The sequence below is a fragment of the Ooceraea biroi genome, chromosome 6 (assembly GCF_003672135.1).
Source record: "Ooceraea biroi isolate clonal line C1 chromosome 6, Obir_v5.4, whole genome shotgun sequence".
Classification (NCBI taxonomy): Eukaryota; Metazoa; Arthropoda; class Insecta; order Hymenoptera; family Formicidae; genus Ooceraea; species Ooceraea biroi.
The window spans coordinates 13,112,570-13,138,733 of record NC_039511.1 but is presented as its reverse complement, the minus strand read 5'-3'; the positions used below and the strand labels follow the sequence as shown (position 1 = coordinate 13,138,733).

Genomic DNA, 26,164 nt, shown 5'->3' with positions numbered 1-26,164 from the left:
TCATGAAGACAAACTACACTTAAAATATGGTTTGTTTGAAAACTTATTACCAAGACTTATTTTGCCATATTAATTTATTCAATATTAATATCATTATAAAATATGCTACACATAAATAATGGCTAGTAGTCGATAAAATAACATTTCATTCTGACAAATTGATTTTACTATCGTATAGACTTTTTACGTCTCGTTTTCAGCAGGTTGGGCACTGGCCGGCCGGGCTGAAAAAAAATATATATTTTGCACTATTTGTTTACACGGCTATTTTAATCTTATACTTGACGAGTCTCACTTGCACAGGCTAGAGGCTGAAACTTGATATCGTCGACAGCAAAGCCTCCATTACTAGCACTTCCTTCGAGAATAATCCGATACGGGGTTCGTGCTTCGATCGACACTTGAGCCGCCATCCATACAGGTCGCGGATTATTGAGTCCTTTAGCTGTCAGCGACCATAACTGTAACAAAACAAATATGACACGAAAAGTTCTGGATGAAAATAGATTATAAGATATACTCTACGCAAGCATTTGTACCGATCGCTCTTGCTCGTCTTCGTCAGCATTCTCTGGTACTCTGACCACTCGCAGGGCGGTGGACTCTTCCACGCCAAATGCGGCGAACCAAAAGGTGAAGCATACGAACTCGTCGTCGGGCGAACTGGCGATAACGGGTGATCGCAGTTGAACCTTCGTTGATTGTTTGTTCGTTGTGAAAATGTCGAAGAATACAAAATCACCGGTCGCCCCGAACGTTCTGTCCAACAATTGAGCCGGTCGGTGGGTCAGGAACGCTCGCTGCCACATCACGGCTCGATCATTATCGGAAACAGTTATGTTCTCCCACCCACACAGACCTTTCTCGAAACTGCAGTCTTCCGTGCGAACAGCCGCGCTCGGTGGCCTCACTGCATGTACGTGTAATATTAAATTTAATTCTTAAACTGAGAGATAATGGTAAAAAATAATATTAATCCCATTGTTTTACATAATTGTAAAAAAGCGAAACTATGAAATATAATTTAAACATAAAAAAATGGGAGCCCCTATACTCACCGCTGCAGTTGCCGGTGTAAAAAGAAATATCATCGATTCCTATGCTACCAGTCGCTCTATTCGGACCCCAGGTACCCTCGAACACGATATTGAAGTCCGCGTTCTCGTTGATGTTAGCCTGAGCGTAACTCCATGTGGGACCTTGGTTGTTGTATAATTGCCATATCGGCTTAGCTTCTGACGAAGTATCGCCAACCGCTTGTATGTATAGTCGCAGAACACCTATGAGAACAGATTTTGCCAAAATCAATAGCGAAATCCGAGTCTTCATGAGGAACAACATAGAAATTCAATCCTCCAATCAACTTCAAAGATAAGAAATTTAATTTTAATTAAACAAATTATTTTCTTCTTATTCAAAGTTACGCACCCAAGCTGGGCCCTGTAGAGTCGATGAACGGCTCAAACATAAAGTACCAGAATGTGATGCAGAGCGGCTCCTCGGAGCCCTTCATTTCTCGACTGACCAGCTGGGCGGTACCACCTCCGGACGATCGCGGGCCACGAAGACGTCCCAGTCCCAAGAAGTATTCGTTGCGTCGGTTGATTGTGTGCCCGTTGCTGTAAGGCTTCCTCTGATTTCTCGGACTTAACACTTGAGTGGACACTCTCTCCCACTCGACGCGATCTGGATCTCGCGAGTTGATCCACTCGCATTCGTCGACCTCGAAGGTGCAATCCCGCGGTATCGGACCAGCTACTTGCGGTGAGACTGTCAAACATAATAAAAATAAAGGTATTAAAACATCAACTTGATGATTTTAAATCTGCATAAAATTACTTTAATTAATTATAACCGTTTATGAAAACGGTTTTACGTACTAAATCTCTTGATTCGAAAAGATCAAATGATATAAATTTTGAACAATTCAGAAACTTACCAGGGCAAGCACCTTGTCCGAACGTGATATCATCGATGGCGATATCTCCCATGCCGGTGTTCCCTATCGACGCTTCGAAAACTAACTGAAAATCATCGAGCGAACTAATGGTGACCTGCGACATGAACCAAGCATTGCCAGCATTCCCGGATAAACTCCAAATCTCCTGGAGCTCGTTGTCCGAAGCGCGAAAGTGACGCAGAAAAAGCTTCAGATAACCGACTCCGGAACCAAACATGTGAAACCAAAAGTGCATACACATTGGCGTGTCCGCGTTGGTTGCCGGAAAGTTTGAGCTTATTAGTTTTGCCGTGTCACCGGGTCTCCGCGGGAAGCCGGAGTCGATGAAAGCGTAACCACCGGCTGTGGCACGGTCGCTGGAACTGTCCATCGCCGGACCGGTCACGGGGTTTCCGCTACCGCGGCTCTGAAAACGTGCTTTCTCAAAATATTTGCTATGTCATCGCACGAAGCAATGGAACGGCGTAAACAATATCTTTAAATAATTTTACACAATATTATATATAAATTAATTTACTATACACTCACTATGGTCCAGTCGAAGTCATCTTCAGCGTCATTGTTCCACTCGCAGAAACCGCCGGCAAAATTACAAAATCCAACGCATGATGTGCCAGGCTGCAGATCTATATCATCGATGGCGATATACCCGCGATATAGACGCGACGGATCCGTCGAATCCACCGGTACGCCTTCAATAACAATCTGGACACGAAAATTTTTATTTATAAAGATATTTATTAACTAAATCTCCGATTGAATTGATCGTCATGATAACGTACCGAGTGTAATTCAGGATAGGTATAGAGTATCTGGGCTTGCTGCCACACTCCGAGCGTGTAATACTGCGCGTGCCACAGCACGCGCTCCTCTACGGCTTCTGCCGGCTCGCAGGACGTCGCGGTAATATTTTCTGCGGGCAGTTCTTCAGCGGATTCTTTCTTAAACGAGAATTCGTCCACCCCGACGTGAAGCAGTACTCGCAGTCCTGCGATACTAAGGCCGTCCATGGTGTACTTGAACATAAAACAGGTACCGGATACCCCGGTGCTGCCCAGTTGCGGACTGTGCAGAAGACCTCCGGTGCTCTTAAATTTCCGTTCCTTCGAAGGTACTTGCGATGTCTCGAGAAAAGCGTATCTAAAACGTTAATTAATAATTCAAGATTATATATATTGAAACCTTAAATAATGAATACAGCAAAATCAAATTTTTACCCTCCCTCCATAGTACCGCTCGCATCGGCTGCTGGTCCACCCAACCAGTTGGTGCCCAATCCGGTACCTGGGCTCCAATCTAAGGCGCCGTTACCATTTTGCCATTCGCAAAGTGGCATTGATGAGCTCGGTCCGAATTCACAAAACACTTCGTCGACGGCGACTGTCGGTGGTGGTACAGTGGGATATCTTATAAATGTAAAATTGCCGATGTGTGAGACTAGTTGATAATTAATATCGTTTCTTTATAATTAATAATAATTTCTAAATTAAGAAATCAGTTTCACCAATCTAATAAAAGAAGTTTTATAAAGCAAAACCTGATTTAAATTAATTGAAAAAATTTTCTTACGTATTAGTATTCATATTTAATTTAATAAAAATATCTATCTTTCTATTTATTATTATTATTCAATTACTATTGATTACTCAATATTTCTGTCCCAGAGAATAATTAATATTGAATTTGTTAAAAACTCTTTCGTGAATTATATTCTAATGGATACACACACCCTCTCTTTCCTAAATAACGATGCAGAATTAGCTTGAATTAGGGTGAACATTAAACTCTTGGAATACGGACCGTGACATGAGCTTTCTCTTGAAACTTAGGAAGGAAGATACCTTTGCGTAGAAGGGTTTCTTTGCGCCAGTACAGTAGGTTGCGGAGATCTGGACGGCAGAGATGTTTCCGTGGTGAAAGGTGCGGTGCTGCGGGTCGGCAGGATATCCGGCCTACCCGGCCACTGCCTGGGCTCGATACGCTCCACTTCGTCTAGCGGTTCACGATCGCGATCCACCGAATTGACAGAAGCCGATTCGATCAGATCGATGGATTCTGGACTATCGACCGCGTCATTAACTCTATTATTTCCAGTGTTTCTCGACCAGTCGGGGGTGTTAGTCGCGTTAACAGCACCCACGAGGTCGACCTGTTCGCCGAGCATCGCGTTTAAGGTAACCGGAGGGTACCACGTCATGCTCCAGGATGAGGTACATGACCAGCAACTCAGCAACAGTAAAATCCACCACATCTCTGGACGCGATCGCACTGCTTGAATTTATTTAATCTCTACCGGACTTGTATCTCGACGCGTACGTCATGTGTCGTCCACTACCCGTTCATCAGGATCTTCGAGGTCCGTCAATAATGCTCTTGACATTGGAGTCTAGCAGAGTAGCGAATTCCTCTTCCCTAAAAGCATAAAAGAGCAATCTCAAAAACACTAACGCGTTGACTTTGATTCAATTTTAAACGTGATACGGATGAAGCTTACTTCAAAAACAAGCTTGTATTTAATTAAGAATACCTTACTGTAAAATTAAATTCTAGCGCTGAACTCTTTGACGTCTAGAACGGTTCTCTTGGTCTTCGTGCACTGTACGATGACGTGAGGGAGTTCGGATGACTGACAGAGTGATGTTTATACTAACGAGATGCGAACTGTACGGTTTTTCAGGATTGCGGTATCGGAATGAAGCAATGTACCCATAGAGTTCCGGCCTTAGCTTCCGGTCGTTACGCTTCTCGTGCGCGTGAACACCTGTACGTTCGATAACAGTCCATCGAACAATGAGATTCCACCGAGGCAGAATGCCGTAATAACGAGATTAAAATCTAACAGCTTCCATTGGCTAAATTGTAAATCGGTCCCGTGTATCGCTCCTAAAGCGAGAGGCTTTCAATCATTTAGGCGTAATGTGTGATTCAGTTGTCCATAATTTAATTTCCTCTCAATTATTACATTATTACGAGTATTATTACTGCAATTATTATATAATATGAAATTTACATAAAAGATATCGTAACAAAGCTTGCACACAGTATATACGTTACAAGATATGACAAGTTGTCTTTTATTGAATCATATGCATCATTTATAAAGTCAAGAAAAACATTGAAAATTAAATCGCAAATTAAATAGCATGTCTATTATCATACGATTCAGTAACACGTCACCTAATTAAAATACAGGATCTTCTCTATTACGTTTTCGCATCACTCAAACGTTAAAAATCAAAGTTTCTAGAGATATCACGAAATAATGTAAAAAGTCAATAATAATGTTTGTACAGTTATAAAAATTGATAATAATTATAGCATCAAGAAATTTTTATGCAAAATGTAAGCGAAAAGATTCTAAACACCTAAACAGTAAAACGAATTTTCATAATACAATAATTCAACATTTGCTAGTCATTTAATATACAATTTTATACGAACTAATTCCTGTGTTTAACAAAATGTCATTTTTTTCCATTCATCCTATTTAGGAAATATATTTATACAAGATGTTTCACTATGATTGAAATCTCGTTGGTTTCAGGAATTTTAAGAAAATGTGCGGTCCAAAGTTTTCACGTTCTCGTTCGGCGAGATTAACGCTACGCCCGAAATTCAGGTATACTCGAACAATATAAGGAACAAGAAAAGGGCAAAGTACGAGCTGATCAACATGGGGTCGAGATGAGCTCTGTTTCCTCAGCATCTTTGATATCAGATTCACCATGGGTGCTGATGTTCGTTTCGGTAAAGGCTGCGGTGGACAGTTGTATATTAATGTCGTAATCTCTATTAGATTCTGAAACGGTAACGAAGAACATGTATATTTCACAAAAGGTACGTATAAAAATCTGAAATAAATGTGGAAAATTTTGGAAATAAACATAATATTATACGCTGTTCTATATTGACTAATATTGACCACGTCTCGCAATTGACCGGCTTAATTTACCGTGGCCGGAAATGGAAGTTTCTTCGTAATCATCTCATATAGTATTACGCCCATACTCCATATGTCGCACTTAAGATCGTACGACTGTGCAGACAGCATTTCTGGGGCCATGTAATAATAAGATCCTGCACGGCACGTTATCTTTCCTCTATAAAATAAAAAAAACTTTTCAAACGTGCACGTATTAAATAAACAGGAAAGCTCATCAGATTTATTCAAGAATAAAATACATAATATATGCGAAACTACTTTATTATCAATGCGCCTAACAACTACGACGTATGTACTTTGGGAATTAATTTATGCTTACTCTAGAACACTTTCTGAGAGACCAAAATCGCCAATTTTAACTATGTCCCCACGGCTGCCAGTCAACATAATATTTTCAGGTTTTAAGTCTCGGTGAAGAATTTTATTTGAATGAATGTGATGTACTCCTAAAGTAACTTGTGAAAATAAATAGAGTGCATCCTATTAAAAAATATTCAGGTATATACATTTTAGTTTCTTTCACGATTGGTGCGACTGAAAATCATTCTTATAAAATTTTACAATTACAAAATAGTAGAACTTTTAGGAAAACACATTTATAAAATATTACTGTTGTAAATACTGAACATTTTTCTTTTTTCTCTCCCTTTCTCAATTTTATAAATAGAATACAAATCAATGTTGTTGAATTTTGAGAATGTGTGTTCAATGATGATCTATACAATATTATATAAGTAAATAAATATTAGATATAATTAAAACAGTGTTTCCTAGAAAACGTCAAACTTTATTATAAAAATAATAAAAAATGGTTACCTCTTCCTGAAGTGGTATTTTCCGTTTTTCCAACAAATCCTTAAGAGTACAATGAGTTGCATACTCCATAAGAATATAGCTATGATCATTTTCTTTCCATGCCCCGTGATAAAGCACTATGTTCGGATGTCTCAGTTTTTGTAGACATCGTACTTCTTCTAGCACTCTCTGAATTATGAAACATACATGTCAGATTTTATATACATGTAAACATTACTCAAATAAGAAATTGATATTACATAACTGTATACCTTAGAAGACGAATAATTAATTATATTTAAATATTGCTCTTTTATAACAAACAACTTAAGGTCTTTCTTTCTTCTCACCAAGTATACAATTCTAAAAATACAAGTATTTAATCAACAAAAGATAAAATTTATGTGTTTTATATATTATGACATTTACTTTAATAAAACATATACCCAAACGTTCCCTTGCCGAGTATGCTCTCAAATCTGTAATCGTTAATGCGAGCATCCATTTTCACTTTTCACAAAATAAAACATTAAGATTTATAAAATTTAATTTCATCTAACCGAGTAACTGAGAGTATCCTTCCCGAAAACATCATTTTGAGTGCTAACATATAACTTATAGCTCATTGAAGAGGATTAAGGTGTGATAGACTACACAAACAAAAATATTTTTGTGGACAGATGGATATTATGATTCTTTCAACTTAAATGAAACGAATTTGTAATACATACTGCTCACACGGCTAACAACTATTTATTATTGTTTCTGCCAATATTAAACATTAGAAATTTAAAATATAAATTGAATAAATATTATATAAACTTACTTTAACATTTTCTTTTCAATAAATGTTGCTTCGAATGGTGAAACAAATTATATTTTAGGAAATTTTCAATTTCTTTTTTTATTCGTGAAAATATTTCATGAATATTGACATAAAAACATTAAAATATTTGATGCTTGAACGTAAATTCTGTGAAAGATATTTAATAAACTTCTCGTGTAACAAAAACTTGCCTCGTCGTGAAAGGATAAGTAAGACACAGAGAGAATAAACTTTAAGAGGAATAGTCTTGCATATCCAAATATATGAATTATATTATCGATAACAATAAAACTGCGTGCGCGGGCTGTTGTCAATAAATTAAAATTAGTTAGATGATACTTTTTTTATTTACTCCTTTTTTACAAAGATTTGCGATGCAGATTTTTTGCTAAAGCATTTTGACCTATGCTATATCAAGAAAAAACATCACGATATTATCAAACAATATATATTTTGCCTAAACGGATTGCATGCTTCATGTAGTAATATAGATCGTGACAATGATCATAACTACGAAAACTAAGAAATTTTGGTTTTTTAACGATAACAATTTCGGAATGACGCAAATTATTTCGACCGTTCTAGAATAACACAAAGGTACCACAAAAAAAATACGCAGAACTACTTTATTAGTGTTAACGAAGCGTCTAACAACTATGACGTACGTATTTTGGAAAATTCCGCATACGTATGTTATCAATGTGACGTTGAGAGAAAAAGAGAGAAGGTATGAGAAAACCAAATGGTGATTATTGAACATTTACTTGTGGATAAGAAAGCAAATCACCTTATGCCCTAGCACAACACGGGATTAGATGATACTGCAATATATAAATGTATATATCTTTACTCTGATATCTTTTGATATCGTCGTTGCCGACCACATTTCAAGAATTGTTAATAGAACTGTTATTAGACTCTATCGTATTGGCGCCATCGCTTGCAGCGGATGCGGACACGCGTGACTGTTTCAGACTGTCCAAGTACTCCTGTTGCGACGTCGCCAACACTTGTGAAAGTATATGGCTATCTTCCCAATCCGTCAGACCTAGAAAATGGAAATTTCACAATAATCACCATATGTTAACATTTATTGCGACTTTTTTTGTAATATTTCTTATTATAAAAAAATTACTGTAATAATTACAAGAACAATGGAGAATAGTACAAATAATTTAACTAAATTTTTTTTGTAAGTGGTAAGTAAATTTTTTAAACATAATAATTGTAAAAAATCATTAAATACAATGTTGTTTTATTTGTAAAAAATAAGAAAATATCAAAAAGATATAGTGCTACATGCTTTGTTCCTTCGGCTAATGTTCTAAGGATTCTCACCGAATACTTCAGGAGGAAGGCGATTGAACAATGAAATATCAGGTGACGCGTGCGCTTCCTTGCTGCTTCCTGGTACAGGTTCTTGAGGAATTTTCACATCGAAATCTGACGGCAGATGAGATATGCTGGTTCCTTGAGTCGATTGATGTTGTGGTGATCTCTTGTTGTATCGTACCGCATCATTGACCTAATCGTTACAATCACACTAGGTATACGATACTCAAAAGTGTCACAAATAGATCAGAATGCAAAACGGACCTTCGGAGAATTACGTAAATTATCTTGGCTAGTTTGAGTCGTGGTTGGAGAAGAGGTATGGCTACGCTGCTGTCCACGACCTCCATGTGAATGAAAGTGTGAATGATTATGTTGCGCGCTCGTAACTGTGCTCGTACTGCTACTACTGGCTGATCGCTTGATTCAAAAGTCGTGTCTGAGTTTTTTCGCTCCAACATTAAAGTTAAACTAACTGATGACGATGAATTGCGTTTTTACTTACTGCTTTACGCATCTCGTTGTCGCGCAACCATTGCAAATAGCTTTCCCGGGCTACTTGTTCCTCGATCGCCTCGTTGGTCGCTTCCCAGTCGGTAGCCTTTATCTTATCCTCCAGCATCGTCTGTCATAAAAACCCGAGATCAATATATTTCAGGTAAAATTGGACCATTTTAAAAAATCTACCAGCTCGCAACGTTTACCTGTTCAATATGCAATTCTTCACTCTGACGAACCGCGTCAGATATCAGAGCGCGATCAGCAGCACCGGGATTATACGACGGTAGACCAAGCCCAACACCTATAGTGGCCTTGTATGGGTCAACTATGCTATTGTAATGGCTGCCACGTTGATACGACAACCGGATTGGTTCATTGTCACTTTCCACCATAGTATGGAAGATATTAATAGGTTCTATAAAAGAAATATGCTTAAGCGTGATGAAAGAATTTGGAAAAACACGTTTAGCTCTACTGAATGGCATGTACCTGTGCTATAACAGTACAATTGGATGCTACGATTATACATTTCTGACATAGCTTGCATTTCTATATGGTTTCCATGAACGTACTCTTGCCGCTTCCTGTCCACGTAGGTGCTGAAATCTTCCGCCACAAAATGCGAGAAGAACTCTTGATTGGAGGCCTGAAGGAATACCATTAATTTTTACTGCAATTTGCAATTCAAAATAATATATGATATACACCGCTCTGCATTGTACTCACGATGTAATCCATGCAATGCTTCCGCACGATGCCATGCATTTCTTGATCACCGTAAACCTGATCCGCTACAGCTCTAAACAAACAAGCTCCGTCTTCCCCCATTTTTTTAATGATGAAGCCCTTTTTCCGCATGCGCTTCTCAAACCACCTGTCTCTCTACGTATTCAGAGCGTAACCACACATTAGTACAAGAAAATACACATTGATATTTATTATTTATTTGTAATATATTCAGTTTAATAATGCTAACTTCCTGCCACTCAGCCAACGTAAGATTGTTCTCCCGTCCCGTATACTCATCCCCGCTGTTGTAGCCGTTTGCCGATTCGTGTTCCAAATCCGAGGTATTTCCAACAATGCTCACTCTTCCGTTGACGCTGGTGTCCGGGCCTAAGTAAATCGGCTTCGTTATCTCAATGGCCTTAAGATATGCGAGATACAAATGTAAGAACTGTGTTACCTTGTGGACCGCTGCAGGAGGCAGCAGGTGGCGTAGCCTGCCTCTCGCGTTCCCTTTCTCTCTCTCTTTCCCTGCCTCTGTCCCTTTCTCGTTCACGTTTCGCGCGCGAAGACCTACCGATACAGCCACTAAAAAAGATCAAGACCTTATTAAATCTATAATTGCAAAAGCATACATTTTTATTTACGCATTGCATTAGGTTCAGGCTCAATCAGCCTTTCACAGCATTTCCGTTACCTGTGAGGACTGACTCTCTGACGGTGTCGTTTACCATGACTCGGACCACTTCCATCTTCAAAATGTTTCTCCTCCCGGCGATCTACGTTTGTCTGTCAAAAAAACACGTATATATTAATAAAAAATAAACTCCTGTAAAATTTCGTAATTGGACATGACTAAGTTTACACGGCAACGTTAATCGGGTCTAATAACATCCGCAGTTATAAGGCTGGCCAATCACAGTCATTCCATTCCTCAGGGGAATAGTTGGTGATTGGACAGTTTTAGAATTACGGATGTTACTAAACCCGATTTACATCGCCGTGTAAACTTAGTTCATGTTTGAATAGTTAAGTCCATGCATAATTAATTTGCAATTCACTGTATATAGTATTCAATATTGCGTAGTATAGCTCATTGCCTTTTTATCCGCATAAGTTCAGGTGCAATTCTTTTGCTGGCACTATTAGTCGGTTACCATCCAGCATTAGTTAACAATCAAAGTCTACGTCACTGCTGACGTACAAACAAAGGATCTATGTAACATCCACGACTACCCAAGGCAAAGGGAAAAACACTTCTCTGTGTTATACCTCGTATGAATTGCCAGCCAGCACTATGGAACTAGATCCGTGATCTGTTTGGACCCCGTGTAGATCGACGGCGAATCCGTTGGCGCCGCGCACCTAATCAGCGAAGTTCCTGTTTTAAGAACCGTCTCTCTAAGAACAATGCCCGGAAATCGGACGTCACCTCACCTGATAAGGACTGTTCGGTAATGCGATACTGCTGGAATTATGCTCGTTCTGCACACCATGATGAACGTCGACCTCAGGACCAGCGCCTGCCTCGCGCGTCCTGTCCTTCGGCGCGTTCGTCTTCTTCTTCGATAGAATTGTCATGATCTCGCGCGATCAATCTCTCTCTCTCTCTCTCCCTTTCCTTCCTTCCTTCTTTCTTTTCCTCGTCCTCGTTACGATGTCCGCGATGTGACGCGAATAGAAGGCTCGCAAACAGCAGCTCACCGAGCTCTGAACGACTCTGCTACCGAAGCACGTCGCGAGATCGTTCAGCTGCACGATCCACCCTCGCGATCCATCGACGATCGCCACGCACCTATTTATTATTTTTCACCAAACGAAATGGCTAATCGAGTCCCGCACGGGCAACCGCACACCTTCTAGACGTTCCTCAGTTCTTCGGCATCGTTGCGTCACTCACTGAGAAACTTTGGTCAGGATGACGTTGTTCTGCAGCCGCCACGCAACATGTCCGAGCGAAAGTGATACGACGTCGCTAATCGCTGCTGCTCGAAATGTTTTGTCGGGCGGCCATATTGGTGCTCGTCGCTTCGGCTTCGAAGAATGCGGGATCTATAGACGGAATGCAGGGGCATGAAAGCACCGTCCAACATAGTATCGCAACTCCTCGGACATGTTTCGAAATGTTGCTGAAAATTTACAGCACGCGTTATGTAAAGTACAAATTTTCTGTACTTCAGTAGTTTCGGAACGCATATCACGTTTCAAAATCTTGTCACACAAATTAGGTTATTCGAATCAAACGCGCGTCTATGCCCAGATGTCTTGTCGAATAATCAATTCAAAATTATATTTCCATCGTTTGACGCACCATTTTGTAATTATTATTTGCTTTTACACGCATATCGAACATCATGAGACCACAGCTCGGGTCAATGCCATGGTTAATTTTAACATGTAGGTTAAATTTTCGGTAGTTTCGGAACGCCGAACATATGTTCGCGTCTTCGTCTCTGTAGCTGTCAAGCAACCACTGTGTCGCGTCGTATGTTGCACGATTACAATTAAAAACAGGAGAAACGTTCTTACGCTCAAAAAATAAAGATGCTTCGCGGGTACGAGGGTGTGAGGTACATTTCGGATAAGCAAATGGTGGTTTTTGATATTGGCAGTGCATACACGAAGTAAGTGCAACAGATAATGTTTACAAATTACTGAATCTTTTTAGTCCATTTTTATTTCGATGGAATATCATTAGCGTGAAATTTATATAAATTAATATGTATACGTGAAAAAAATGATAGGTTTGGTTATGCTGGAGAAACCTCTCCACGTGGTATTATCCGCACGGAAGTAAGATGTCCAGAATCGAAGAAGGTTCGCAAAATTATTGATCATACGGACGTCCAGGATCTGTATCAACTTCTTGTGGAATTTCTTCATCTACTATTTTTCAAGTAAATCTATATGTGTTTTTGCATTTCTATCGTCTGATATTTTAAGATTCACACCTAAAGCAATTATTATTATGATATAGACACGTTGTTATAAGCCCAAAAGACGCAAGAATATTGCTTCTGGAGTCTCCATTAGCAGTGACGTCATTCAGAGATACCCTGACAAGAGTACTGTTCAAGCACTTTGAAGTCGGTTCCATTTTGTTCCTACCGAGTCATTTAGCGGCAATCAGTACTCTCGGTACTGATACAGCCTTGGTACTGGATGTTGGATATCGAGAAGCAACTTTAATACCAATTTTTGAGGGGATACCTGTGCTTAAAGCTTGGCAAGCTTTACCTTTGGGCGGAGAGATCATACACGAGTGAGTCGTAACTTTCCTTTCCAACAGTAATGTCTATATAAGACACAATTTTAACACATACAATTTTTTCTGCAATTTACAGAAACTTGAAAAGATATTTTAATGACATATCAGACGATACAGATCTATCAGAAAAAGTATTGGAAGACATCAAAGTAAGAACATGTTTCGTAACTACCCTAGAAAGATCCGCAAAGCTAGGAGCGAAAGACGCGCCTACCCCACCTCCCGATGTTACTTATCCTGGTGTTAAAAGAATTGTCATACCTGGGGAGATTAGGGAGAAGGCGTTTGAAGTACTGTGGGAAAGAGATAATGATAATCTCTCCTTACCAACTATGATTCTCGACGCTATCGTTAAGGTAAGAGCAAGATTTTTCAATAAAGTACTGTAAAGTATTTTTCCATCGTATTGCAATAATGCATCTAGATCTCTTATGTAACAAATTGTATCTAACATTTATTGCCTAATTACATTGGTTAATTTTGACGCTAGTGCTCGTTGGATACAAGGCTAAAGTTAGCCGAGAATATAATTCTCATTGGAGGAACAACCATGACAAGAGGCTTTGCGAGTCGTTTGAAATCAGAATTGCAGGCCTTAGTTAAAAGCGATTTGTATGAAACGAAATTGAAAGTACGGTCATTTAAGTTTCATACAGCACCTAGCAAGCCAAATTATACGGCATGGTTAGGAGGTGCCATTTTTGGCACTACAGATTTACCATTACGGTGTCTAACGAAGGAAGTGTACTTGAAGACGAACCGAGTTCCCGATTGGTCTAATCTTATAGATAATCAAAAGGATGAAACATCTTACGAGATATGAGTATGCGAGGGAGTACGCTCGACGGTTTAACACAATTTAATGTATAAAAAGCAAATGGATAATTGTATTTCTTGTGTATCATTGTAAGCAATCGTTATTATTTATAATACTATTTTACACAATTGTAATTATATATAGTATATTAAAAAAAAGAGATTAAATATTTATAGAGTCGTAAGTAGCGTAAGTTTTTCATTAAGCTGCAATTGAGTTTTTATCAATTGCGATAAAGCGACGACCATCAGCAGATCTTTGACATTACTATTAAACATTTTGTCAAATTGATCACTGGTCATCTTTGGCACGGAATGTACCATATCCAAAAGGGCTCTGCCTACCTGTAATGACAAAATCATTGCATGTATTGATCGAGCAACAGCACTTTACAAATAAAACTAAGGCGTATTACATTCATTTACCTGATTATCTGGCAGTTGCTTGCCCGCGAGAACATCGTCGACATACGCAAGTACTTGCTCCAACATTACGGAAAGTTTGGAGCATGCCTCCGATACTTGCGCAAGGTCCATCATGGGTTCTACTCCCCCCGTGGATTTGATTCCAGGTGCTTGTGAGATGTGAGATTGCACTTGCGTTTTGGAACATAATTGCAGTCCTATGACCTCTGGCTCGTAGCATGCGATCTATAAAAATTGGAAAAAGTTTGCAACAATATAGAAAGACTACATTAAAATTTGCGTTTCTACAATGTCAGTTTCTTGTGAATCACGTCATTGATATTTTGACCAACCTGAACTTTCACTGGCGTAAACATGGAGCCTTTCTTGCCATTAGGCACACCTAATGGGACACACACGTAAGCTTTAATGGCCATTCTCGCTGTGTTTGCCAATGTGGTATCGACAGTTAAATGTACAGGATTGTTGCACTCTCGTACATAATACTCGTGGATGACGGATGAATGTGTGGTAACCTGAAGCACGTTTCCATTCTCAATTATAAAGGATGTTCGCAACAGGATAAAAGAAAAAATTTAAAGAAGAAGCTAACCTCGTTGCCAGTTGCCCACCAACCGACAATATTCTCTTGTGCATTAACTCGGTGATTTAAATCGTACAAGTCCATTCCATAAGTAAGGTCAGCTTCCACCTGACTCTCAGATTCCTTGTGTGGCACGCAGAAACAGTTAGTTACTTCGACAACTCCCTTTTCCACGGTACCTGAAATAATGAGACATACATGTTTACAAATAGCTATCACAAGTTGAAGTTTTTTTTTAAATAATGGATTTGCTTATAAATATTATACATTATAAGGAAAACTATTAATTTCGTTAGAATGGAGCGCGCATGCCGTTTGAATGGAGTCACTATAGATCAGTCCGGCAGAAAACCATGTGTTGACCGTGCTGCTTCTTTAATCGGATGCAAAAAGCCATGACGAAAAATTTTTCTTGCTATTATTTTATGTGTGCATGTACGTTACCTAATAAAGTCCCAATAACGCGCAATGATTCCGCTTTTCTCCGTTCATAAGCATCTACAATCTGAAATAAAACCACGGGGTGCACTTTGACATTTAGGTTAAGCGCCATGTTTACGTCGCTTTGCGAAATGAAAAAGAATGGATCTGCTCCGAAGAGTTCGGAGTTCGAACTAACGTTGACGTCACTGGCTCACTGCGCATGGATGAATTAGAGAACCTCAAGTAAGAGTATGGACATCGTGGATTCGCACCTGATTGGTCTAGTTTCTAGTGGGATCGAAAATGGCGGAATTGAGGTTTATCAATTAAGGGACTCTGTCTAAAATACATCTTTGTAGCGTAACGCTACGCTACTGCTCCGCGTTAGGTCCTAAATAATCAGAGAAGTGCAATCGGCGTCTCACTTGCTGATTGGCTGACCGCCATGTTGAACCCGTAATACATTCTGTTGGGAAACTAACTACAATCGGTGTATTATAAGTGAGAAAAAAAAATATTTATAATATATTTATAATGTTATTTTCTAAAAAAAATATTTTAGATATCCCTGAGACATTTTTGAAACATATTTCTATTAAGAATAACCAAATGGACCAGATACATAAGCTACGTTGTATACAAATAGACAGCTGCGGGCCCAACATGGCGACCATGGGAAGCATGGAGGGGGTAAAAATTGCGCTTCTCTTATTATTTAGGACTCTACTCCGCGTTAGGCTGAAGTCACTGGCACGTACTTTCTGCGTAACGCGTAACCGCGTAACCAATCAAATCTTTGCCTGCAGAAGCTGATATCCAAATGAAACAATGTGATTGGTTACGCGGTTACGCGTTACGCAGAAAATACGTGCCATGTGAATTCAGCGTGACTTTAGCCTTACGCGAAATGCTCCGCGCCCCGCGGCACTACGCCACTGCCGCCGACGTGACGTCACACCCCCACTACGACCACCGAGTGGGGGTATATAAGCCGCGCCGCGCCGAACATCAGTCTTTCCTAGTCGGGCGCTCCCTTTCTTCCTACCCCTCCCCCCGCGGCGGTGCTGACCCACGGGCTCCCTTCCTTCTTTTCTTCCCCACCTCCCGCGGCGGTGCTGACCCGCGGGCTCCCTTCCTTCCTTCCCCTCCTCCCACGGCGGTGCTGACCCACGGGCTCCCTTCCTTCCTTCCTTCCCCACCCCCCGCGGCGGTGCTGACCCGCGGGCTCCCATCCTTCCTTCCTTCCCCTCCCCCCGCGGCGGCGCTGATCCGCGGGCCACCTACCCTTCCGTAGGGCGCTCCCTGCGGGTACCCCTACTCTTCCATCCTCGGGCACGGTTTTAGTTTCACCGACTCGGTAGCATGACCCACCCGTGGGGCATTCTGCCCGGTCTCAACAGGGATGCACGGCATTTTTATTGGAAGAGCGCAGTCCGGGTGGGGGGGTGGGGGGTGGCCGAACCTCTTGGGGATAGGAGCCCACAGGGGGACGTAGGTCGTACAAAATCACCCTTTTTAGCCGGGAGCGTGGAACCGGCGGAGAGTCCTGACGAAATACGCCTTTTAGTTCCAGGACTCTTTTATGAGCGGTTTGGTTGGTGGGATAAAAAAAACTTACTTTTCTTAGGGTGAATTCACACCTTGGCAGAATAGCAGAAAGCAGAAAAGCAGAAGCCAATCAGAACTCGCGCGGATAGTCGACAGTTGGCGGAAAGATAGAAGCAGAAAAGCAGAATGTACTGTCGACTAGAGTCCTAGATATAAGAGAAGCGACATTGAGGGAATATCGTCTGATTGGCCAGGTAAATCACGTGTTGAGCGTCATTTTATTTGCTACTATGGTGCAATAAAATAAGGTCAGATGACTACTTTTAAAGCAATTATGTGTACAGACAAGCAGTTTTAATTGCGATGTAAGTACTTTTATGTACATATTTATTACATATAAATCAAATCCTACATATTGAAAGCAATATTAAACTGTTTTATATGACTGCTCCAGTTTACACGTCATTTAGCGTTAACCTGATTTGACTTCTTGTACCTCGCATATGGAAAAAACAAGATGGTGGCTTATCGATATATCGCATATATCGATTTCAATGTCGCTTCTCTTATATCTAGGCCTCTACTTTCGACTACCAGCGCGAGTTCTGATTGGCTTCTGCTTTTCTGTTTTCTGCTATTCTGCCAAAGTGTGAATTCACCCTTACACTAATTTTTTTAATCCTTAAAGTAAGGAAGGTTATATTAGGTCTGTTCTTTATTGCTGAACTGCTGTACTAGTTCAGAGTTTATCTTTTTTACTACACATTGAAAGGAAAAGGATAAACTCTGAACTAGTGCAGCAGTTCAGCAATAAAGAACAGACCTATTGTATACTCCTCATAGATAGTGACCATACTAGTGACAAACGAACGCCATTTTCGATCCACGATGTTCATACTCTTAGGCTGAAGTCACATGGCACGTATTTTCTGCGTAATGCGTAACCGCGTAACCAATCACATTGTTTCATTTGGATATCAGCTTCTGCAGGCAAAGATTTGATTGGTTACGCGGTTACGCGTTACGCAGAAAATACGTGCCATGTGACTCAGCCTTACTGAGGTTCTCTAGGATGAATCAGCCTGCAGTGCTGCATTCGGCACAGTTGAAGAATATTACTAGATTTCCACTGAATGACGCTCCGGATTGGTCATTTGCGATGGATCAGATTTCGTATAGTGTTTGGAACTCTTGCTTTATCATCAATGAAAAATGACTTCTTCATTACTTCTCATTCGATTAATATTTTCATTCGTTAGTTAATAATTTCTTCTGTTTACCGGGACATTTAACTTATCGACAATGTTTTAACAGCATTTTTAAATAATGCAAACTAATTCGTCATAATAAATGATATTTAGTCCTCAATTTCTCAATTTTCGTGTCCTCAATTTTCTAACCTACATAAATACATTTTCAACTTGGAGTAATGTCCTGTATGTAATTAACACAGATAAAGTGTGCAGCTACAAGCCGGTTGATTATCGAAAGTCGAACTTATTGCTAAAAGATTTCTTACAAAATTGGTTTACAACTCGCAGTAAATACGCATAGTTGCAATAGAGATGCAATTTCGTATACACGATTGTATTTTAGGTTAGTCTGATCCACAGGCTGACTTACGAGGTTATTGTTAATAATTATTTATTTCTTTACGAAACTCGTATGTCACGTGTGTGTCGATACTCAAATTGTGTATAATATGACGCTTTTCTGGAAGCTACTGATTAATCCTGGTGTTCTACGAAAACCAGGATGTAGCATCGTTATATCGCAGAAGCACTTGTTCGATTCGTGCTTGATAAAACAAACCCTCAAAGTGTCAAGGACAGACCGCGCGTTTGGTGGACTCAGGCATCATATGACTAACGCAATTGAGTCCAATACTTCAACGTCTGTCGCGCGTTCAGCGAAGGCAAGGAAGAGCTCGGAGTTGAGGAACCTGATTGTTTTGGCTGTTCCTGAAAAATGGACCCTAATGAAGGCCATTGCACTGTTGCTCGTGTCATCGAGCGTAACGATGGCAGTCCCGTTTTGCTTCGGCAAAGTGATAGATATCATCAACAGTGCAGAAAAGGCAAATATGAAGGAGAACCTGAATCGTCTAACGCTTGCGCTGTTTGTAATATTTCTCATAGGTGGTGTGAGTAATTTTGGCAGAGTTTATTTAATGTCCACAGCGGGATACAGAGTGACGCAGTCCCTAAGAAAGAAAGCGTACTCCGCTATTCTTCGACAGGAGACAGCAATGTTCGACAAAGAGAGCACGGGAGAACTGATTGGCAGATTGAGCGGTATATCCTGTTGAATATACTAATACACTGTTATTTCACATACGAGTCTTCACTTATCTTGATTTTTGAATTTTGTTCGCAGGAGATACACAACTAATTAGCTCTGCAGTCACGTCTAATGTATCAGATGGTCTACGCTCTGCTATTATGGCCGTTACAGGCATGTCTATGATGTTTTACGTGTCGCCATCGCTCGCTCTACTCGGCTTGGCTATACTGCCACCCGTTGTCGGTGTTGCTGCCATTTGGGGACGAATTTTAAAAAGGACCTCCAAGGACTTGCAGAGCAGTTTCGCAATACTTAATACGACTGCGGAGGAAACGATCAGTAATATAAGGACTGTCAAAGCATTCGCGCAGGAAGGACGGGAGATAGACAGATACGGCGTCAAGTTGCAAGATGTTTTAAAACTGTGTTACAAGGAAAGCTTGTACAGAGGAATGTTCTTCGGTATGACTGGTTTCTCGGGGAACGTTATCGTCTTGTCGGTCCTTTACAATGGAGTATTCATGGTGTCAAGCTCTGACATAACAATCGGGAGCTTAAGCGCGTTCCTGCTGTACGCGGGATACGTAGGGATATCCATGAACGGACTGTCGAAAGCGTATACCGAGCTGAACAAGGCTCTAGGCGCGAATTCTCGCCTGTTCGAGCTAATTAATCGACAGCCGCTTATTCCCATTCAAGGCGGGCAAATTTTAGAGAGAGAACTGTCAGGCAACGTGATATTCCAAAACGTTTCCTTCGCTTACCCAACGCGGAAGACGATGTTCATACTGAAAGGATTTAATTTAAATATCGAGAAATGCTCGATGACAGCCATCGTGGGCTGTTCAGGCTCTGGCAAGTCTACCGTGGCGTCGCTTTTACTGAGACTGTACGATCCTACGAAGGGAACGATACTTCTAGACAATCACGATCTTCGGTTACTCGATCCCACGTGGGTGAAATCCCAAATTAGCGTTGTCTCCCAAGAACCGATTCTCTTTAGCTGCTCGATAAGAGAGAATATATTGTATGGAATGGAGTCTGCCACGAATTCCGACGTGGAAGAAGCCGCACGACTGGCGTACGTGTTGCAATTTACGGAAAAAATGACGGACGGATTAGACACGGTCGTTGGGGAAAGAGGCATTGCACTCAGTGGCGGGCAACGCCAGAGAGTCGCCATTGCCAGGGCGTTAATAAAGGTAAATCGTTATGTAAATTAGATGTATTCATAATATTAAAATCGATCGCAGTTGCAGTTATCAGTGAGCAATAATATATTTTCTCTCGTTACTCCACTCTAGAAGCCAAAAATTTTAATACTGGATGAAGCAACTAGTGCCTTAGACGCAGAAAGCGAATATTTCGTTCAGGAGGCTTTAGAACACGCTATTCGTGGAAGAACAGTGATAACGATTGCACACAGACTTAGTACAATAAAGAATGCCGATAAAATCGTGGTACTTGACGGTGGACAAGTGGCAGAAACCGGTACTTACACCGAATTAATGAACTTGGATCATGGTCACTTTAAAAAATTAGTAAAACATCAAACGTTCACGTAGAATAGGTGTAAAGAAATCGTTAAACGGATTATTATTTATCGAAACGATATAATATCCTTTTTATGTATTGATAATGTATTATATGTACATGTGTGTGTATATATATATATATCTATTTATTTCCAAGCATCCAAACTTTTGGAAAGTTTCGTAATATCAGTGAATTTTCTGGCTGAAATAAAAGTAAGAGAGTGAAATGTTGTATTTAGTGCTGTACATTTATTGTTGAATGTTATAGAAAGATATGTAACATACTATTCGCGAAAATAATTACAGACGGCGAGGTATAATTCGGATATAATTATTATATTGTAGCGATACTACAACCACCTGATCGCTCATTTTTGTTTTCAATTTTGTTAAATATAGTATAAGGTCTCAGGTACGTACTACGAATAAAAGATAGATCGACAATCATTTTTATATATTTTCTTATAAAATAATGTACACAGCTATCTTCGAATATCCACATTCGTGTATCATGTATTATACTATATTAATCTTAAATTAATATCCCATTCCTACAGTATTCATTTAATAATGATTTAATAAATTCGCATCGATTCCAGACTCGCGCGAAAACATTTTGTGCAAATACATATAATTGTAAGCGATTCGAATGATCCTACGTATTTGTGAATCGAGTTTAGTAGGATGAATCCTATCAGTTTACAATGAGCCGGCTTTAAGATTTTTTTTGTTCTGTGTATGATCGTTTGACATTTCGAATCTTCCTGTCTCTTTTTTGTTTTCAAGTCACATTCTTCACTTAATAATAAAACAACGAAACTGGATACTGGAAAAATTAGGATACTGTATCTGTGATCACAAGAAGATCACGAAGAGCCGTTTCGCGTAGCTCGCATACTCGGAACGTCGTTTTCAAGTCTCTTTTTTTTTTCTTCTTTCATCTCCTGCATAGTATAAATATTCATAAGAGAAAATTGCCCATTGTACGATAATAATAAAATCATGAAGCAAAACTTATACAATGATCCCAATTGCAGACAGAATATCGATCTTGAATTGGCTTTAGCAAGGATTTTGATGGATACCTTTTCGAAGCAACATTATTCTAACTTTTTCAAATGCATGTACAAAGTTGTACAAAGTTTCGTAAGGAATATATCTCTGATTAATCTCGAACATATTCTTGGAATTAACGTAATCATGAAATATTTCGAGATTTAACCGAAACTTAGTATAAGGCTGTGTGTGTATGTGGGTGTGTACGTGTAATCACGGCCAAGGCTAATTCATTTACCCCGATCATGAGACGCTGCTCGAATCTTTAGCAGAATATTTATTACGTCGTTATCTCAAAATTTAATCATTAGTATACTCATCCGATACGCAATATACACAACAGTTATAGGCACAACCTTATTCTAAGTAGATATCTATGGTATCTGTATAAATCCATATTGAAATGTTTACCAAATCTGGCTTCTATACAAGCGGTCTCAGTATTACAATTTTTTGGGAGTAGGCAGTGTTCTTTTTTTTCAAAAGTTAGAAAATTCGTTTCGATAAATCTCTTCATAAGTAAAACATCAGAGCTTATCCAGTCTAACGGTAAATCCAAAATAAATAAAACGGCAAACAGTCATCTTTAGTTACGTGTGAAAAATTTAATTAAGAGCTACCTAACGGTTATTCATGAATTTTATAATTCATAATTAATCGTCATATAGAAATTATATGTATACTCTGCGTTTGCCACGAGAACCATCTCGTTCATGCACAAAGATACCTATGTGTTGGCTCTTATTTCGACATCTACGTTGAAAATAGATATCAAATGTTAAACAGAAGAAAAGAGAGACGTACGATCGATTACATAAGTCAAGATTAACTCTTCGACAACTCCTCCATCGTCTCCTGCTCCATTTGTTCGTCCGGTTGAAACGTTGATAGTGACTCCTCGTCGTCAACCTCCATCATTTCCGACTCGCGTTCTTTTCTACATGCTACACTTTCTATTACAGAAGGCTGATTCTCTTTTATCGTAATACATTCTGCTGCTTTATTGCCTTGTACACTTGCTAAACTTTCATCTTGAATGCTTGATATTAACTTGTCACTCTTCGGAGACTGACAACTGACACTATCAACGTTTTCCATCATTTCTACAATGGGCGAGATGGAATCGAGCTTTTCGATTACAGATATCGCTTCTTTAGGTTTTTGTACGGCGCTCATTGAATCTGACATCACGGATTCAACAATGGTGGTCTTGCCATTGGTAATTTCCATCTTTAAGTTATCCGCATTAGATTCAGGATCTTGTGCTTCCTCCTCCTCCTCGTCGTTGCTCTTAGGAGATGCTACCCTAGGAGCGGTTTCTAAAACTTTATTCGTGACTTCCATACCTTCGGCCTCCTGGCTCATGGACTGGTCGTGTATAAAACTTTCTTTGGAAGAGATTATTGCAGGCGTCCCTTTAGAGTGTGCCTCGGTTTTCTCTGTTCTGTATAATGCATCACTACTAGATACGATAACTGCGCATTCGTCAGACGTGACCGCACTATCCTTTTCTACGGGCTGAGATTCGACGAACGTCGTTTTCATGTTTTCACTCTTGGAGCAGCGCAGATTTCCCTCATCCACATCTTCAAGGATCGCTGCACCTTCCTCTGCCTCATTAGAAATTCTTTCTTCGGTAACACTTTCGACATTGCCCGCCAAAACGTCGGGTTTCATCTCAACATCCATTTGTAATAAATTCTCGTTTAATCTACTTTCATTACGAGACATCTCGTTTGAATCCATACCTTCGGAGTTTGACTTGGTCAACGTCGCGTCTCCGTTTTTCATGGAATGCCCGATCTCCTCTTCTACGCCGATCGTCGCCGGTGGGGCCGGAACTTTCTCGTCGGCTTTGTCCAGACACTTGCTGTCGCCAGAGTCGAAGCGTTTTGCTTGAAAAGCAGCTTGCAGCTTCCGCGTAGTATCCGTCGTCAGTGGTATTACCGTCGCCACGACCGTTACCGTCGTCGTAGACGCCGTGGATATCGATGTCGTTGCTGCTGCTGCTGCCGCCGCCACCGTCGTCGTCGTCGTGCTCGTCGTTGTCGCAGCAGCCGTCGTTGCTGCCTCGCTCTCCTCATTCTCCAGACTCAAACTAGACGGAGAACTACTGTCCTGATTCATAACCGCCACTGTGTCACCACCTGCGACAGGCGAGTCTTCGGTGATCACTCCAACGGTCGGCAGACTTTGTACGACTGAAACGGCAGGCGCGGGTACAGCTGACACCGATTCATGTGGCTGCACCTGTGGACTTAAATTCGATATAGCAGAGAAATCCGAAGTGGCTGAGATGAAGCTGGATGGCGGGGTTTCCGTTCTGGAGGCTGCCGGCTCCAGCTTCTCCCGGTTAGCCTCATCTGCGTTAAACACGTTTTTGGTCACTGGGGAAGCTGCACTCGTTATGACGTTGTGCAAGAGCGGTGGCTCATTTTCAACGGTGTGTACGCTGATGGTAACAGTCGAGGGGCAATCCCTCTCCCAGTACTCCATGTCGATATCCTGAGAGGTCAGCTGTGCAGACTGCTGCGTCGTTTGTGGCTGTGACGGTGGCTGCGGTGGTGTCTGTGAGGACTGCAACGGCGACGGCGAGGGTGACGGTGATGGTGATGGTGAAGGTGATGGTGGCGGTGGTGGCTGCTGCTGAGTAACAGAGGCTGTGTCCTCTTCCACTGACCCATTTACCATACCGTCCCCCGTTTCACCTCGTCTAGCTATGGGCCCGGGCTCGCGCGTCGACACCACCAAGATGTTCTTCTCGATGGCACGCATAAACTTGTCCACGCGATTGTACTCTTTACGCGGCGCCGTCAGTAACTCACATATCCGCTGGACGGTGAACGGGGCATTGGCGAACGACTCCAATCTCTCGAGCAGGTTGCTCTTCATCGTGTCGTAGTTGAAGTGCTCCACGTTCGGACAGGGTGCCAGCTCCAAGGTGGGACAGCTCTCGTAAAAATCTGTCATCACACGAGTGAGCTTCTCCCTGAAAAGCGTCTTGATCAGGGACCACTGGTATATCGGGTCGCCGGTTTTCGCGACCCAGCACAGATAATCTTCCAGCTCCTGGGGGATCACCGTCGGCCGCATCTTCTGGAACTCGTCGAGCGCCTGCAACACCTCCTCCAAATTTTCCATCTTCCTCGCCGCCACCGACAACCGCCGCCGACTGGTTCTCTCCCGCGTTTTCTCCCAATTATCTCAGTTGTGTCGGTCCCTGCGGATCACGTCGCGTAAATCTCGGGCGGTCTCGAGAGAAAGGTGTTCTACCGTGAGAGAAACAACCAAGAACCAAAAACGTAAACTAGCAAACACACCGGCCACACAAAACAGCAACAATGAAAACTACAGCAAGAGGGAGTACTGGCAGTGGTGCCAACTGACGCAGCGAGGCTACGACGACCGATAACCGTGAAACCGTACTTCCCAAGATTTCCTCGAGCATCTCGACTCTAGAAACCCGATTGATCAATTTCCTTGTGTACGTACATATGCGTATATACGTGCATTATATATCGCGTCGGCGATCAAGAGCGAAAGAGACGAACCGTGGAAATGCTAACCTTTCTCTTTCTAACCTTCGAACGCGTGTCGCAAGGTGAAGCAAGAGAGAGAAGTATCTACACGAGCGCGTAGAGTTTACTTTACTCGTCGCAGCATCGCTCCAATCGCTCGTAGCCACTGAGAAAATGATTGCTTCGTGCGTCGTTGAGCGATGCAAAATCCACCTGAATTAGCTTTTGCGTAAATTTGATGATTTCCTTCAGACAGTGCAAGTTGATTGCTCGTAACGAGACAGAGAGAGCGATTGATCAGCCTCTCATTTGGCTTTGCTTAATTCAACGTGAGAACTCGGACTCGGCGCACGCAATCGCTATAGCCGGCGTATGGTGACGTCGGCATCAATTTATATTGATCTAAGTCGCCAAACCGAAATAAGATGCTGGAAAAAATAGAGATGGGGAGAGAAGGGGGTAGTATGCCGCGCAAAAGATAGATACGTATAAAAAAAGAAATTACATTGCGGTCATAGAAGGGGCTAATTGGGCAGAAATATGGTTTTGCACAAGTCTATATCCCTATTTTCTGTATTGGATAAATATTAGACATATTATCGCGCAACAATAACATGTTTCTCTA

General features: G+C 41.0%; 6 protein-coding genes across 11 annotated transcripts; 2 read left to right on the top strand and 4 right to left on the bottom strand.

Moving 5' to 3' along the window:
• Positions 1-58: 58 nt before the first annotated feature.
• Positions 59-7,520, bottom strand: LOC105276575 (MAM and LDL-receptor class A domain-containing protein 1). The gene is made up of 16 exons (XM_011334310.3): positions 7,145-7,520; positions 6,971-7,061; positions 6,720-6,887; positions 6,223-6,383; positions 5,913-6,060; positions 5,567-5,759; positions 3,802-4,228; positions 3,178-3,366; positions 2,743-3,100; positions 2,489-2,665; positions 1,940-2,366; positions 1,429-1,770; positions 1,059-1,280; positions 540-910; positions 296-461; positions 59-224 (listed from the first exon to the last, which is right to left on the bottom strand). The coding sequence occupies exons 1-16, from the start codon at positions 7,201-7,203 to the stop codon at positions 184-186; spliced, it is 3,540 nt and encodes a 1,179-aa protein (XP_011332612.3). The 5' UTR covers positions 7,204-7,520; the 3' UTR covers positions 59-183.
• A 332-nt stretch (positions 7,521-7,852) lies between these two features.
• LOC105276545 (OTU domain-containing protein 5-B) lies at positions 7,853-11,664 on the bottom strand. Of its 4 annotated transcripts, none has more exons than XM_011334258.3 (12): positions 11,521-11,664; positions 11,356-11,448; positions 10,781-10,872; positions 10,544-10,671; positions 10,334-10,473; positions 10,084-10,239; positions 9,847-10,003; positions 9,561-9,772; positions 9,362-9,481; positions 9,121-9,276; positions 8,863-9,049; positions 7,853-8,572 (listed from the first exon to the last, which is right to left on the bottom strand). In XM_011334258.3, the coding sequence occupies exons 1-12, from the start codon at positions 11,662-11,664 to the stop codon at positions 8,412-8,414; spliced, it is 1,746 nt and encodes a 581-aa protein (XP_011332560.1). In that variant the 3' UTR covers positions 7,853-8,411. The 4 variants fall into 4 exon arrangements, 3 of the variants coding, with proteins under 3 accessions (XP_011332560.1, XP_011332572.1, XP_011332569.1); XR_003406634.1 differs by having other exon boundaries at positions 8,431-8,572; positions 9,121-9,200; XM_011334270.3 differs by lacking the exon at positions 9,121-9,276.
• On the top strand, positions 11,662-14,318 carry LOC105276532 (actin-related protein 10). The gene is made up of 5 exons (XM_011334233.3): positions 11,662-12,707; positions 12,828-12,980; positions 13,061-13,345; positions 13,428-13,707; positions 13,842-14,318. The coding sequence occupies exons 1-5, from the start codon at positions 12,628-12,630 to the stop codon at positions 14,172-14,174; spliced, it is 1,131 nt and encodes a 376-aa protein (XP_011332535.1). The 5' UTR covers positions 11,662-12,627; the 3' UTR covers positions 14,175-14,318.
• Positions 14,219-15,729, bottom strand: LOC105276538 (eukaryotic translation initiation factor 3 subunit F). The gene is made up of 5 exons (XM_011334245.3): positions 15,621-15,729; positions 15,186-15,355; positions 14,926-15,108; positions 14,594-14,818; positions 14,219-14,512 (listed from the first exon to the last, which is right to left on the bottom strand). The coding sequence occupies exons 1-5, from the start codon at positions 15,727-15,729 to the stop codon at positions 14,339-14,341; spliced, it is 861 nt and encodes a 286-aa protein (XP_011332547.1). The 3' UTR covers positions 14,219-14,338.
• Positions 15,730-18,265: 2,536 nt separating this feature from the next.
• On the top strand, positions 18,266-21,285 carry LOC105276516 (ATP-binding cassette sub-family B member 10, mitochondrial). Of its 3 annotated transcripts, none has more exons than XM_011334205.2 (4): positions 18,266-18,401; positions 18,902-19,441; positions 19,524-20,632; positions 20,735-21,285. In XM_011334205.2, the coding sequence occupies exons 1-4, from the start codon at positions 18,281-18,283 to the stop codon at positions 20,993-20,995; spliced, it is 2,031 nt and encodes a 676-aa protein (XP_011332507.2). In that variant the 5' UTR covers positions 18,266-18,280; the 3' UTR covers positions 20,996-21,285. The 3 variants fall into 3 exon arrangements, with proteins under 3 accessions (XP_011332507.2, XP_026826591.1, XP_011332516.2); XM_026970790.1 differs by having other exon boundaries at positions 18,321-18,743; XM_011334214.3 differs by having other exon boundaries at positions 18,321-19,441.
• A 121-nt stretch (positions 21,286-21,406) lies between these two features.
• Positions 21,407-26,107, bottom strand: LOC105276511 (serine/threonine-protein phosphatase 4 regulatory subunit 2). The gene has a single exon (XM_011334192.3). The coding sequence runs from the start codon at positions 25,160-25,162 to the stop codon at positions 22,847-22,849; it is 2,316 nt and encodes a 771-aa protein (XP_011332494.2). The 5' UTR covers positions 25,163-26,107; the 3' UTR covers positions 21,407-22,846.
• Between the last annotated feature and the right edge of the window lie 57 nt (positions 26,108-26,164).

Bases quoted from the DNA above. Each gene is read 5' to 3' on its own strand.
- LOC105276545 (XM_011334258.3), bottom strand. From the start codon at position 11,664: ATGACAATTCTATCGAAGAAGAAGACGAACGCGCCGAAGGACAGGACG. The intron at 10,672-10,780 runs GTAACGGAAATG...GATCTTTTTTAG, and splicing joins CAGAGAGTCAGTCCTCACAG to TGGCTGTATCGGTAGGTCTT. The intron at 9,277-9,361 runs GTAAGTAAAAAC...TTTTGAATCAAG, and splicing joins ACAACGAGATGCGTAAAGCA to CGATCAGCCAGTAGTAGCAG.
- LOC105276516 (XM_011334205.2), top strand. From the start codon at position 18,281: ATGACGCTCCGGATTGGTCATTTGCGATGGATCAGATTTCGTATAGTG. The intron at 18,402-18,901 runs GTTAGTTAATAA...TACGAAAACCAG, and splicing joins TTCGATTAATATTTTCATTC to GATGTAGCATCGTTATATCG. The intron at 20,633-20,734 runs GTAAATCGTTAT...ACTCCACTCTAG, and splicing joins TTGCCAGGGCGTTAATAAAG to AAGCCAAAAATTTTAATACT.
- LOC105276538 (XM_011334245.3), bottom strand. From the start codon at position 15,729: ATGGCGCTTAACCTAAATGTCAAAGTGCACCCCGTGGTTTTATTTCAG. The intron at 15,109-15,185 runs GTTAGCTTCTTC...AACGTGCTTCAG, and splicing joins GGTGGGCAACTGGCAACGAG to GTTACCACACATTCATCCGT. The intron at 14,513-14,593 runs GTAAATGAATGT...TTGTCATTACAG, and splicing joins AGCAACTGCCAGATAATCAG to GTAGGCAGAGCCCTTTTGGA.
- LOC105276511 (XM_011334192.3), bottom strand. From the start codon at position 25,162: ATGGAAAATTTGGAGGAGGTGTTGCAGGCGCTCGACGAGTTCCAGAAG.
- LOC105276532 (XM_011334233.3), top strand. From the start codon at position 12,628: ATGCTTCGCGGGTACGAGGGTGTGAGGTACATTTCGGATAAGCAAATG. The intron at 12,981-13,060 runs GTAAATCTATAT...ATTATGATATAG, and splicing joins CTTCATCTACTATTTTTCAA to ACACGTTGTTATAAGCCCAA. The intron at 13,708-13,841 runs GTAAGAGCAAGA...TTTTGACGCTAG, and splicing joins TTCTCGACGCTATCGTTAAG to TGCTCGTTGGATACAAGGCT.
- LOC105276575 (XM_011334310.3), bottom strand. From the start codon at position 7,203: ATGGATGCTCGCATTAACGATTACAGATTTGAGAGCATACTCGGCAAG. The intron at 1,771-1,939 runs GTAAGTTTCTGA...TATGTTTGACAG, and splicing joins CGGACAAGGTGCTTGCCCTG to TCTCACCGCAAGTAGCTGGT. The intron at 225-295 runs GTGAGACTCGTC...ATTTTTTTTCAG, and splicing joins TCAGCCTCTAGCCTGTGCAA to CCCGGCCGGCCAGTGCCCAA.